Source organism: Photinus pyralis, unplaced genomic scaffold (assembly GCF_008802855.1).
Source record: "Photinus pyralis isolate 1611_PpyrPB1 unplaced genomic scaffold, Ppyr1.3 Ppyr1.4_LG3a, whole genome shotgun sequence".
NCBI lineage: Eukaryota > Metazoa > Arthropoda > Insecta > Coleoptera > Lampyridae > Photinus > Photinus pyralis.
Window position 1 is genome coordinate 18614022 of NW_022170509.1, and position 14363 is coordinate 18628384.

Below are 14363 nucleotides of genomic sequence, written 5' to 3' on the forward strand. Positions count from 1 at the left end.
CAGGGTATATTCTAACGTGCAGTTGGACACAATCTGTGCAGTTGGAAATGAAAATGTGCAGTTGGAAGACAAAAAAATGTGCAGTAGAAAATTTTGTATTTAATAAAAAAAAATGAAGAAAATATTATTAAAAAATTTGAATGTAACTCATAAAATGGAATGGAACACTTATTAATAAAATGTGAGATGCTGACAAGTCAGAATATCTTTTTTGTTTTTGTCTTCTGAGCGTCATTTTGTTCTGACGAATCACGCTTATTTGCAGCTTCTTTGAAAATTCCTTTGAAGTACCCTTGTTCTTTGGCTTTCGTAGTAGCTTTTACTCTATGCTGTTTTTTTTTCAACCAGTATAGAACAGCTGGCCTAGGATCCCAGTTGGCGAGTTCGGGCATATTGTAGTGGATATACAAGAACAAAAGACTGCTGTTAGCCGTTTGCGCGCCTGCGGAAAGATATAAACACGATTTCCGGACCGGGCTCGACCCATATGCAACATACAAAATGAATAATTTTCCTATAGATGACGTAATCATCGTAGGCAAGCGCCAAGTGGCTTTTAGGATAGGATAGGAAATGTATCGCTTGAAAAATTCATTTGGAGCAAAGATGCAACGCAATCCCACTTGTTGATCTATGTATTTGTACTTTGGTACAGTTTGGATTTTAATTAGTAATGAAATGAACGGATTTCTTGTATGTTGCACTCGCCAAACACAACCAAAAAAATCTATATTAACCCTATGACATTGGCTCGATCATCGAGTATACACAAAAACAGGCAAAGAAAACTGAATTGCAGTCATCCTTTGGAAATTGATTTCCTGCACAACCGCAAGACCAAAATATTGCACATGGGAAATGGAAAATTAGCTCACGCCGTAGTGTAAACTCACCTTTGCTAACAGCGGCCAATCCCGGCGGGCGAGCAAAATAAGTGCTTCATGGGCCATTAATAAAATTCGAAAAAAGGCCAATGTACTAATAGGTAATCAGCAAGGTTCCTTCAGCATGCGGATAATGAAGCCACCATGAGTTTTTAAGTCTAAAAAAACAAATTTTCCGCGTACAACAAAAAGGGCAATAGTTTTATTGTTAACACTGTCTTATGGATTTAAGAGAGTTTTTTCTTTCGGAAATTTATTGAATATTAAAGTGAAAGAAGTGGTTGTGATTCCGTGTGAACAAGAGTTACCTATTTGTGTTTTACATAAGGCTTTATAGGTCACACGGTTATCGTTTCCAATGTCTCCGATGGTTGGAAGGATTGCGAAATCTGTGAATTTTTTTTTCAGTTTTGGTGTCTCGGCCAACCCGTTGCAACTGGCAGCATAGGTACTCATCCTGTTTCGGCACTTCGTCAAATTTAATAAGTTCGTGTGCGCCGAAAATGGCCACCCATAAGCCTAAAATTTCTTAGAATTACTACAATTCCCTCCCCGCACCTGCTCATGGATGGAAGTTTCTGTATGGATCTACTATCAAATTCCACATGAGTCTTTTTTTCATCGATTTGAACATGGCAACTATTAAAAAAACTCGCTGAAAATTTAGAAAACTTCGTCTCGCTGAAAGAAAAAGAAAGACTTTTGTTAAGCGAAAGGGGAATTAAGAACAACCAACTTCACAATATTAATTCCTTTTCGAACCTGAATCTACAGTGTTTTTAATGCATTTTAGGCATTATTTCATCGATCCTTGCACAACATTTTAGCGCTGTAAGAAATTTTCGTTTCCTGGAGGAAGCGACAATGTTCATATGAACTGTTTGACCGTGTGTGTTGTCAAAAACGATATTTTGCAACTAAACTAACTGCTACTGATGTAAAATGGATGGCGGAGAACTGTAACATCTTTTAGTCTCCTTCTGCTTAGGCTATCATTTCCACTAACTGTCTACACTCTGCAGACAGCGAAATCTAAACCTACTTGCGTCTTGCATCAATACTTATGGTACCTACTCTGAAAGCCATGTAAAAATCTTGAAATAGATCAAAGGCTGAGCGAATCAAAAAGTCCACTTGGACGAATTTATAGAGAGTGAATAGGTTAGTAAAGACTATACTTCTTTCGCGGTTTACCATTTGTACATCGATTCTGTTCTGATTTTAGGTAATGATATCAGTGTAAAGGCATTGGCACGTTAGTCTTCTTTAACTACCAAAAGCAAGATGTCAGACTACAAAACTTCATAATATACTTATGTTGTTAGATAGAATTATACAGGGTCCTGCAACAGTGCGTCGGTCTTTCCTAGTTCATACCTCGTAAAAAATATAAAAAAACTGTGTATGCAAATGTAGACTATAGATCGCGCATCTATAGAAATTATTTTTAATTGTAAAGGGTATCCCATTTTTACGGAGAAAGTTAGATTTAGTTCACAAGGAAATGGTAAAGTTTCCGAATTTCAAAATGCCATAACTATTCTTTTTTTTAAATGAAACTAACACATTTTATTTCGCTATTCGATAGTCTGTTGTGTTCTCTTTAATTTCAATAAGGGATTCTTTCTTTCTTCTAATTATATTGTAAATTTTATTTTTCTTCCTTCCCGTTGCTGATTTTGGTGCAAGTGGAAGACCAGGAGCGGCACTTGTGTCTGTCCCTGAACTTGCACCTTTTGTCATCAAAAATGGTATTATTTGCAAGTTGCTCTATTGACAGTAAAGACACTTATTATTATTATTATTATTATTAGGGGTTTAGACACTGGACATCCCTTATAAAAATTGAAGAGAACACAACAGACTATCGAATAGCGAAATAAAATGGTGGTAGTACTATTAAAAAAAATAAGTTTTGGAAACTTCCTAACAAGCTCGCTACGATTTATCAAAGTGAAGTTTGCTTATGGCAACATTGACAAAACATGAATAGCTTTTAACTTAAATGTTAACAAATGACATCGAAACAAGCAAAAATAAAAATATATACCTATACAAGGTAATTATTAACACCATAAAAATAAGATACCCTAATAATTTCTATAGATGCGTAACCATCTATAGTTGACATTTGGACACACGATTTTTTATATGTTTTACGAGGTATGAGCTAGGAAGGACCGACGGACTGTTGCAGGAACCCTGTACTACCGAAATACTCCAGTTTTTATTTTCCGATTTATACCCCAAGATACAACACAAGAAAGCAGGAGAAGGTAAAAAGTAAAAAAGTAGGACAACAATTTATTAGTTATTGTTAGTATTTATACAAAGTTATTAAATATTTACAAAACTTTTTGTCACTACTTAAATATATAATACTAACATCACTAACAAATTAAGTGAGAGACGGTACAAAGAATAATTCCTAAAACTAGATGCGTTTACTTACTTTGAAATTGGTACAAAATATTGTAGAATGTTCTAGGTATGCTTATAAGATCACTGGCTATGCTAGTAGTTCGAAATGTTTAGGGTATCTGTTTATTAGGTTTTACTATCTGGACATTATTTGGTCGCCAATTTGCAGCAGTGTTATTCTCCCCTAAATAGTTCATTTAAGATCAGTTTTGTCAAGTTAAGTAGTGAAAATTCCCATCACCCCGTTTCCGTTAATATTTTTTGGTTATTAGTACAGAAGAGTGAAATGTTAATACAGTCAGTAGTGTCAATTTGCTAGATAAATAAGCGTACCAAGAAAACACCATTACTATAAGTAATAAAGATTTAGCAGTGCAAATGCTCCTTATACGCAATCAACCTCAACCTCTACTAAACCGTCACAGCTCATTCAGTGTACATAGAGAAACCTCGAGAAGTATACTTTATTCTAAGAGGAGCGTTCCTACCTGATGGAGGTTTCGAATTAGTACTTTCTGGTTCTGGTGGTACTGGCCCATCGTTCTGCAAGGGATTCATCATTTTCCCTGCAAACAAAATTGAACCAGTTTCTTGATGCTCGATGAAAAATAGGAACGGGTGAGTTGCATTAAACGAAATGTCCGATTCTCCAAATTTGTTTCCCAGTTGAATTTCTGAAACGAAATGTAAGATTTGCCCTTTCTAAGTGGTCACTACCCGTAGCGGCAAATGCAGAACTGCCTTCCTCGTTAAACTCAATGCCCGATTTCTGTTTTAGATCGTTGACGAATAACCACTTGCCACCCGAGCCGATACCTCTCGCAATTCCAGGAAAGCTTGCGGTATTGGAAAACATGGCGGTTAGTCCAAACTGCGAAAGTAATTCTTAGATGGAACAAATGCTAATTTCAATCACTTACGTCTTGCAAAATTTTGGAGTAGCTCGCGCTGAAATCGAATTTAAATTTCGGAATAACAACGTCCACTTTTCGCTCGTCCATTAAGTACAGTTGTCTTTTTAGAGTCTGTAAGTTGACGCTTTTTAGTAACTCAGAAAGTCCGCCTTTGGTGTTGGGCAAGACGATGAAAAATCCAAAATTGGCCCCCTAAAAACAAGCCGGAATAGTGCACAACTTAATTTGAAATTGTCTTACCTTATAAGGCAATCTTAAGAGTTTTGCGTCAAGTTCTTTTGATTCTCCATAGTAGTATGTGTCCGTGTTAGCCATATAATCGACGGTAATCACCTCCTTTGGAGAAACATAAAATCCTCCTTGATAAGATTTCTCCACCGGGAACTTACGCCTCCACTTTCCTTTGAAGAAAACGGCATTTGCCACTAATAACAAGGTATCGTCTTGGATTTCATCTAAAAAAACAATAAGAGACCGCTAATTATCGAAGTTGAGCTTTCACCTGCGTTAATCAACTTCTTAATGTTACCGTGAGTCAAACCATCGACCCAGGAGTTTATTAAATTCTCGGCTGCTACGTGATCTGTGAAATTTGTACTTTTTATCTCGGTATTATATGAACTTTTAACGTTGGCCGCGTATTGTTGAAGAGGCGTAATAGTCGAATCCAAAAATATTCTAGTGCCGATATTGATTATGTAATCTTTCTTATTTTTCTAAAACTGCTATATTGCAGGAACTGGAAAATCGATTGTGCAATATACGCACCTCCAAGTTGGCTAGCAGATTCCTATATTTCGCGTTCACTTCAGATTTCTGGTCCGAATACTGCATTACTGACTGAAATTGTTTTTTTGTAGAACCTTCCGATCCTTCATACAAGACGACCAAAGCTAACTTAATACTTAATGGTGAAATTAATATGTTGTTGGAATGTTCATTTGCGATCGCCTGAAATTAAAACAATCATCACTGAATCATGCGCACTCTCACTATAAAAAATTATCTCCAGATAATTGTTCTACGATGAAGTAGAGCAGTACGTAAACTACTTTCTATGTTGACTTTTTGAATCAATCAATTTTTTCGCGTATGTATAAATTGTGACCATTGTTACTCCAAAGGTTTTTTTTGTTTCCAGTGACTGCTTCTCTGTAGAAGTTGGACTTGGTTGCAAAAACCAGACATCAGAACGCAAGCCACGGATAAATAATACTTAATAGACTAGATAGAATGCCTTGACTTAAATACCTAACTATTATTTAATTATCATACATTAAAATTATGAATCATTAGATCAAACCAAAAATGTACCTACAAGATGCGCGGTGGTTATTAGCAGTGTTCCGATGTGCTTCGACTAAGATTAAACTAATAACACCCTTGCAGACTACTTCATAAGCAAGTACTGGTTAATTAAGATGCCAAGGTCGACGGTTACATAACTGTGACCTGCACGGTACTTCTATCCTCATTTTTTTCGTACCGTCGTCTGTCTGTTGTCTATTGGAGAACGAATAAATTTATACTGCATCATCAAATTACCCGTAAAGGCCTTAGGAACACATTTTATAGTAGATGGTACCTTGAAGAAATACCATAATGCCCATGTTACATTAAGTAATATGATTTGTTTTCCTAGACTCATTAAAAAGTATCAAAAAAGGTATTGCACACCCAGAAAAAGACGTTCCAAGGAGCAATGTTACGTCCAAATCTGACCGTAATCGCTATAGTTAGCTGAAAACTACAAAATTAATAATTTCCCATCAAACAATCGACTAACATTTCCAAAGAGGTCATGGGTAATTTTTTAATTAGTTGCAATGAACTACGCTTTTCATTAAAAATTAAAAACAATTAACGTAATAATCATGACCAGAAAGCAGTTTAATTTAATGGAATTTAATGGAACGCCAATAATTTTATTTAGGTGATGCTGATACCTTCGCTGTCGGTAGCTTCATTGCCCGCTTTGTTGAGACACTATATTGTTTATATCATATGTTTAATAATACAGTAAAAGTGACTCTAATATCAGAGAGCAGTGCTGTGGAGGTCCCAAATTTAACGCGATCAAGGAAACCTTCACATGAACGCTTCTCGTTACTGCATGTAACAGTCCCCTTAACCCTTTGTTATACCTATTCCTATTTATTTGATATAGCATCATCAGTAGAAAGGAATTTGTTAGATCCCAGTTGCCTTCGTACCCGGAGTAGCGATGAAACTATATCGGACAAATAGGACGTTCACCAGGCAAAATTAAAAATGAACAGTGACGACGGATTTGGACCACGGTCATCCATACACTGAACACATAGGAAAAGTGAAAGTTCGGGATCAGAGATATCCCTCGATATTCCTTCCACTGACGACAGCCGATCAAGTCTGTGTGCAACCCTTCGATTGGATATGAAATTGACTTGATTGAGTGTCTATAGTTATCGGATCTGGACAGGTACACAGACTATCAGATCTAGAGACACCTTTAAAACAGAATTTAACATTTCAACGAGGATGTCTAAAACTCCAATGGAAGAAAAGGTAGATGACAGACAAGAGGGAGTGAATACAATTGTAAACCAGCCCCGAATGTACCTCAGATGATAGTGCTCCTAATCAAGCTCTAGAGGGAGAAGGATCGACAAGTCCAAGTGTTGTTTTTCAGCCGGCTCCTGATGAACATCCTATACTTATTGAAACCTTCTTGAAATGGATTTTAAGGAGCGTGAGGCTGATTGACTGAAGACAGCCGACAAAAATAAGATACTCATTACACTATAGGCGATGGTCTTATAGTAGCAAGTGATGAGAAACTGACAAATGAGTTTTTATCTGATCTGATACAGAAAATTACTGAAAATCCAGCATCGTTCTACTTAGCGTTTAGAGATAGTGCTTCGCATGATGGACTGTAATCCAGTGGCAACACCTGTACATAAGAAAATACTTATCAAATCAGGGAAAGTGGGTGATTAGGAATGAAATAATTTTCCATATAGAGAAGCGGTAGGTGCTGTAGCTTATCTCATGGTCGGAACAGGTCCCGGCATAGTATATGCTGTGGAGCTAGTATCTATAAAACCGCAGAACTCAACTAAAAGTGAGTGGCCGAATGAAGATATCTAAAAACTAGAAGGCACCTACAAGATGAAAATGCAATACTTCTGAGAATTTCTCTAAGGTCTTGATTCTTCTTACATATAATAATAATAATAATAATAATAATAATAATAATAATACTTTATTATCCTGGCGGAGACCAGCTGTAAGCTGTTTTTCCCAACCAGCAGAATTACAATTTACAATTACAAAATAGTGATTGAAAATAACATAAACTAAAAAAGGTATACTATTTCAATAACTTGAGTTGTACGAGACTACATGAAAAGAAAATAAATGAAATCTTAGACGAAGACAGATTGACAAAAATGACAAAGTTTCTCCACGTGTGTACATAATATCTAAAAGAAGTATATAGAAGGTAACATATTGAAAGATTAGGTAACAGAAACTTGCTATACTTAAAGGTCTAATTATTATTCATTGTAAATCATAATTTTTACTTTGCGCTTAAATTGATAGCTATTCAATGATTTGTATTCATCAGGCAGCTTATTGTACAAAAATGCTGACATGTATGTAAACGAAGATTTGTAGCTTTGCAATCGATGTGCAGGTATTTGAATATCGTTTGTATTTCTAAGTTGACGATCATGTAAATCTCTCCGAAAACGTATTGTGGACTGTAAGTATGGGGGCACGCCAGATTTTATAATTTTGTGAATTAAACACAAATAGTGTATAGTCCTCCTATCGTTCATTCGGTAAAGATTCAATTGCTTGAGATGAGGTGTGATATGTTCTTGCCTATTTACGTTACATACATAACGTACGCATGCGTTTTGAACTTTTTGGATTCTGTACGAGTCTGAATTTTTTAAGCAAGGACCATACACAACATCACAATAATCAAATAGGGACAACACAAGGAAATTAACAAGTTTACGTTTGACAGAAAGTGAAAGAATATTTTTATATTTATAAAGACACCGAAGCCGACCATACGCGGATTGTATCAACTTACTTACATGCGGGGTGAAGGTAAGATTTTCGTCCAATATCAGACCCAAGTTTTTGTGAACGGTTTTAAAGTTTATTACGTTGCTATCAATATTTACATCGGTTAGTGAAGAATTAATTCCCCCAAGCAAATGTTATATAGCGGAGATTTTAAGTGTATACCAGAAGATCCCCTTTACCCTTTACATGCCTCCACGTATAAACTCCCGACGATTGCCCTAAAATACATACATCCTCAATTTGTGTTATACATTGTTTTGGCCCAAATTTGTCGAAAGAAATCGTTCGAGACACATTCACATTTTTTGAGAAAGAGAGCCTCCTAAAATTTTTGACGACTATTATTCATTGGCACTTTTTCGTAACACGTTAGTTCGTTTGAAAATGATCTCGGATTAAACAATTACATTTGAATTAACTGCAATAATAAGATTGCGACATACTTGCTCTATCTAATCTTCGCTTTTAGTAAGTGATAACTCCCTTAAAAGGAAGTATTTTTACCACTGTACGGAAATAGACAGTGGTTCATTAAAGCATTCTGTTTTTGTTTATTTTATAAGTTGCTCCTATCTCAGATAGCAGAAGATTAAACAAATGGGTTCACTATGACATTACCCTCCCTCTGTAAGTGTTACTTATGTAATGCATCGATGCAATCGTAAGAATACCTCAATCATCGTCTGAATGAAGATCTGAATACTGGTGAAGAACTCCGAATCTAAAGATTTATTTCTATGACTTGCTGATTTTAGCAATCAGGTTCTACCTCAAATGTGTATAGATACACCAAGGTCATCTGAATTATAATATGACCCTAGACGAATGCTTGTTTAAAATTAGAAAATCGCAAAATTTTCACGACGGTATCCAAGACGAAAAAAGTGTTGCCTTAAGAGTCGCGGCACGTTTTATATATTTCTACATTTACAGGATTTTAAAATTTCGAGTACCATTAAAATTCTTAAAGTAACACGAAATCGTACAAACAAGTTCTGCAACCTTGACAAAAAAACAAAAATGTATGACGATGTATATGTACCTACAATTTAGTACGAACTCCTCCGGTAAGACTGGAATTTATGAGATCGTTTACAAAAATGAATACATCATGGGTGAATAACGCACGAACCAAAACCAAGCAGGTGGTTATTCATGGTCTAGGTAACTTGGAAAGTATCCTTGTTCTGATATATATTTTAGAAGGCTAACGGAACCTTGATGCGAAGTACCTAATACACTTATGGGTACTATACTTCTGCTCAACAATCAAAGTGTTAGCACATGAACATTGTTCAGCAAACAAAGTGACATAAGTGATTTGCGATAACAATATTTAATAAATTCCACAACACGTTTCTGGTTTCTGGTGTTCTTATGGCTTCCAAGTAAAATAATTTGCAGAATCACCACAATGAAGAAATTAGCAAAATTATTCCTCGTTTTTAATTATTCTCCTCTGTAACATTGTAAACCATTAAAAATTGTATGTGTAGTCACGGAAATATGACGAACCGTGTCTAAGTCGTGCAAAAAGTACCCATGTAACAATCAATTCTTATACAAAAACATAAATTAATATTATCCATGCCTATTTTTAGCTCGGGGAATCCGTCAACCCTTCATTACTCTTCTTCAAAATCAGTTGTTTTTATTAATCTTAATAATCGGATTTGGCACTTTTTTTAAAAGAAAACTATTAACTTTTTGACTACATAGTCGTTCATATGGAAGACTAACACTCGGAATTCGTAAAAGTCTCACCATTACTGCAACAAAACAGAATTATGCCAAACGTCATGGTGATCCGGTGATTTTCGTATAGGGGAAACACAATGACTTCATGGAAATGACTCAATGTGAAGGATCCATCATCATAACTCCTGATAAAGATAACTTGCAACTTGTTCCTTTATAAAGATACTTCATTTCCAGCCAGAGTGATGTTTGTTTTAGTTGCTTTACTTGCTAAAACCCGCCAAGTTTCTACTTTATAAGGACCATTCGATCCTGATTCTGCTGCTAGGTCCTTCCATATCCAATCATCACAGGATACAACCTGATTTGCTCTGATTTTAATGACGTTATTTGCTGCATCTGGTGGTCAAGTGGAAAGTGGGTAATTCCGAGTGTTACTATTTGTGTATTGAAAATAGAAAGAATAAACAAATGAATGTTGTCAAAAGTATTTTTCAAAATAATCGCCTTTAAGATCTATATACTTTTGCATGGCCTTAAACCACCCTTAAAAGCACTTTGTCCATTCATAAAACGGTAGCTCTTAAAACATGCATTTTAAAGGCCTCAGGCGCGTCTTCGAGCAATGAAAATCGTATCTCGAATTTGTGATTGCTTACTTTTGAAATTAGTGTCATGTGAGAAATATGAGTTAGGGTTCTGTCGTCCGCTTCTTCATAATCAGGTTCCAACGTACCTTCTTCTGCAACTAACCAACTATACCATTCTGTATAGTGGCTGACTGCACCACCAAGACAAGTAGAAACCGGTGCAGTGACAGAACCTTTTTTCAGGAATACACAATAGTTATTTACATAAAAGGCAGGAAAATGATACATTACTGGCGAGGAAATATTGAAGGACGAGCGTCGAGTACTTTAATTTTCGACTCAAGTTTTGTATTCAATTTTACCCGAAATCGTAATAAAATTTCAATGTTTATTATGTTTTTTTTTTGTATAAAATTCTATATAATAGTTATTCACATAAAAGTCAAGAAAATGACACATTACTGGCGAGGATGGGGCCGAGTACTTTAATTTCCGGGTCATATTTTACTGACGAGATTTGTATTAAATTTTACCAGAAATCGTAATATAAAATTTCAATTTTTATATAGAACTTTTGATTAATGTCAATCTGTCAGTGATGACAGGAGTCATTATAGACATTTAGCAATGTCACAGGTGCGGCCAGTAAAGTGTCAGGTGCTGCCAGTAAGTTAGAGGACATACAAATGCACATTGTGACATGGGCTATTAAACGGTGTATATAAAAATGTGCCATATTTTCTAATTAGATTTGATTTTAAGTCTAGATCCGTTCTAAAAGGGAGGTGTCGGCAACATTGAATTTGTAGATTTGAATTTATAGGGATAATCTTGGGGATAATATTAAATAGTAAAACTTGTAAAGGGTAATGTGAGTTGGAAATCTTGCACTATTTGATTTTTAGAGCATTTTGCTATTATATTCGCTATGGCTGGCTGTCTGACTGACCGGCTGAGATCTAACCAAGCGACAGACTGTACACAGCACTCAGTACGGACGTTTGATAAATTTTGCTCTTGATTTTAATAATGGAGTCGCTCATATATAAAACTTTTAGAACAATTCCAGGTATGTTAATTTAGAGAACACTCCAAACGTTATTAACGTAAACACCTATGCCTTAAAGTCCGGCACGAACACAAACCTCGGCCACCTGAAAATATCATCAGATCTATGGCAAAATGATTAACCAGAAAATATTGCGGATGTCTTGGAAATGTATGAGTAGGTACTTTTATGGGGAAGAAGTTGGATAGAATTAAAATACTCCTTGGATTTTCGAAACACGTCATTACCTATATGTTAAAAGTAATTTGATAATGGTAATAATACATATTATTATGTTTAAGATCTACTTAGATCTTTATAATAATTACATTCCGCGAAATGAGCGTGATGTTGGCACTAACCACACAGTTTTCTTATACCACCATCACGAGTTTACGAAATTCAAAAAACCCATTAAACACAAGTAGGTATTTTTAATCGGAAGTACAATAATCGCATTGAAAAAAATGGATAAGGTATTTTTCTGGAAAAGGTTCAAAAATCTAATCGTTTTCGTACAAGGGCAGTTAAACAAATTAATTTTTCTGGCAGTGCAAAAATTTGAAATACCATACAAAATGGACTACTTCCACTGCACTGTTTAAAGTGGTGAAATAATAATTATCAAACTTAAAAAATTATTCCATAGTACCATTTCAACTATAGGTACTTGTACAGGATCAGGTTAGCGGTATTTCAAAAGGTCATTCGCAGTGTTGATTTACGTAGTGCCTAACGCTTTTTTCATATTGGATTGAGCGACGGTTTTGAATTGAATTTTCCATTATTTTAATAGAACGTGCGGAATTCCCACGTCTACGAATAACTGTTTTAAATAAAATAATAACAGCGCGCACTTAATGGCCACATTTTTAAATACGGCAATGTTTATTCTTTTAATTTACCTTGAGTAACTGCCAGTCGAACGTGTCTGACCAGTCCATGACAGGAAAATACTCATCATTACTATCATCTGCATCATTATATGAAGACGCTTCGTTGGTTGGTGCTTCGGTTGGATTTTCAGCTAAATGAACTCCATTTATAACGCACAATGCCACTATAAAACGAAATTTTAGAAACATTTTCGACCGCATCGCTTAATGCGCTACTAGGACCGTTAAAAGAAGCAGAAAATAATGTCCCATTTTCAATTTAGATTTGCTTATCATTATCGTCCAATAATTACAAATAAAAATAATCTCTTTGGTAACATAGTTATCAGTGGTCTTAGGTCAAACATCTACATTTTATGGTAACCAATAGATTACGCAGTTTCGAAAATTGTAATAAAAATTTGAATTGCAAGAGTCTTTGTACGCTTCTCACTTCGAGCGCTAATTAAAATCAAGTTTGACGCCAAACTTAATAATGAAGCAATAATGGATATTAAATTCCTCCTTTTGACGTAACAATATAATTAGTGATTCGTAATTAAACACTTACCTACAATCCCATAGAGCCCCATAGTTAATCGCACACTTACTAAAACGCACTGAACCTCTCAACGCAACAGATTATATTGGTACAAATAGATGGTGATGGTCTTTTTCGTGGCGAACACGTTATACTGTATAAATGCTTGTCGTATGGGATTCCCTTAACTAGCTGTTATCAATTCGACATATATTTTCGTATAATTCGGACAGAAATTTCTAAACATTTAAAAAACCTAATATTTCATTAATGACACGAAGTAATTGCGGAACAATGTAAGATTATAAGTACAAACTCGTTAAAGTCAATTACGTTTGAATCGGCGAAGTACCTCCAAAAATCATTCAAAAACACTTCTGTGTAAGATGAGCTGCATATACAACCTGTGAAACAAGAATTTTGTTCTCGTCAAAAATTTGATTTTGCTTCCAAAAATCCAAATACTGTCATATGCGTTTATTTCGTAACAACTTTAGCAAATGTGTCAAATAAGCAAATAGCAATAAGACTGATTAAATTCTTCTCTATGCACTACTTTAAATAAAAAAAAATTATTTATTGTTGATTTTCCAGAATAAGCATATGGGGTTATTTAAAATCCAACGTTTACTATAGCAATTCTTGTTCAATCAACGATCTAAAGCTTGCAATAAGTGAAAAAGTTGCTGGTTCCACATCAAACAAAAGGAGTCCAGAATTTTAAAGAGAAATGTGAAAGAAGGGAGTTCTCATCTACTTTTCAATGCTTCAATTGAAAAATTGTCAATTCTAAAATTGGATTACTTAGGGAAAATATTGCTGTAAATAAATCTGTTACACGTTGAAAATAAAACAGACGCCAAATGTAAGCCATTTATTTGCACCACCCTTTATAAGGGAAAAGTCTTTTAAGGGCAGGGAATTTCCGTCTTACGCACACATTGCATTTTTATTCTCATAAGCAATGATAGGGTAAACTAGTGTCAAGAACAGCTCTCTTATTTGAAGTTCACTATGCCTATATGTTGGGAAATCATTAATATTAACCCTTATGTACGGTGTGACGGTAATTTGAAGTTGATGCAAGCAATATATCACCTCACAAGGAAGCATGTTCTTCCCTGAAAAATTGCAGTATTCTGGCAATTTATTACGTACTTATTACGCATCAAAGTCATATTGCAAATATATCATGCTATACATCAGTTCATCATCTACAGGTGGTATCAATTTCGTGGCATAATATTAAGCACTTTGGCAGTTGTTCTTGACACTAGGTATGTCTGTAACTTGTATCAATTCCCCA

The 14363-nt window shown here is 35.2% G+C and overlaps 1 protein-coding gene across 1 annotated transcript in view; it reads right to left on the bottom strand.

The window, feature by feature from the left end:
- Nucleotides 1-13357, bottom strand: part of LOC116165414 — a 17917-nt gene extending 4560 nt beyond the window's left edge. The window contains exons 1-8 of the mRNA XM_031479843.1: nt 13088-13357; nt 12547-12701; nt 4988-5170; nt 4722-4935; nt 4460-4674; nt 4226-4411; nt 4023-4176; nt 3794-3979 (exon numbers count right to left, since the gene is read on the bottom strand). Coding sequence (XP_031335703.1) covers nt 3794-3979; nt 4023-4176; nt 4226-4411; nt 4460-4674; nt 4722-4935; nt 4988-5170; nt 12547-12701; nt 13088-13109 — 1315 coding nt within the window. The 5' untranslated portion in view covers nt 13110-13357. The remainder of the gene's footprint in view (nt 1-3793; nt 3980-4022; nt 4177-4225; nt 4412-4459; nt 4675-4721; nt 4936-4987; nt 5171-12546; nt 12702-13087) is intronic.
- Between the last annotated feature and the right edge of the window lie 1006 nt (nt 13358-14363).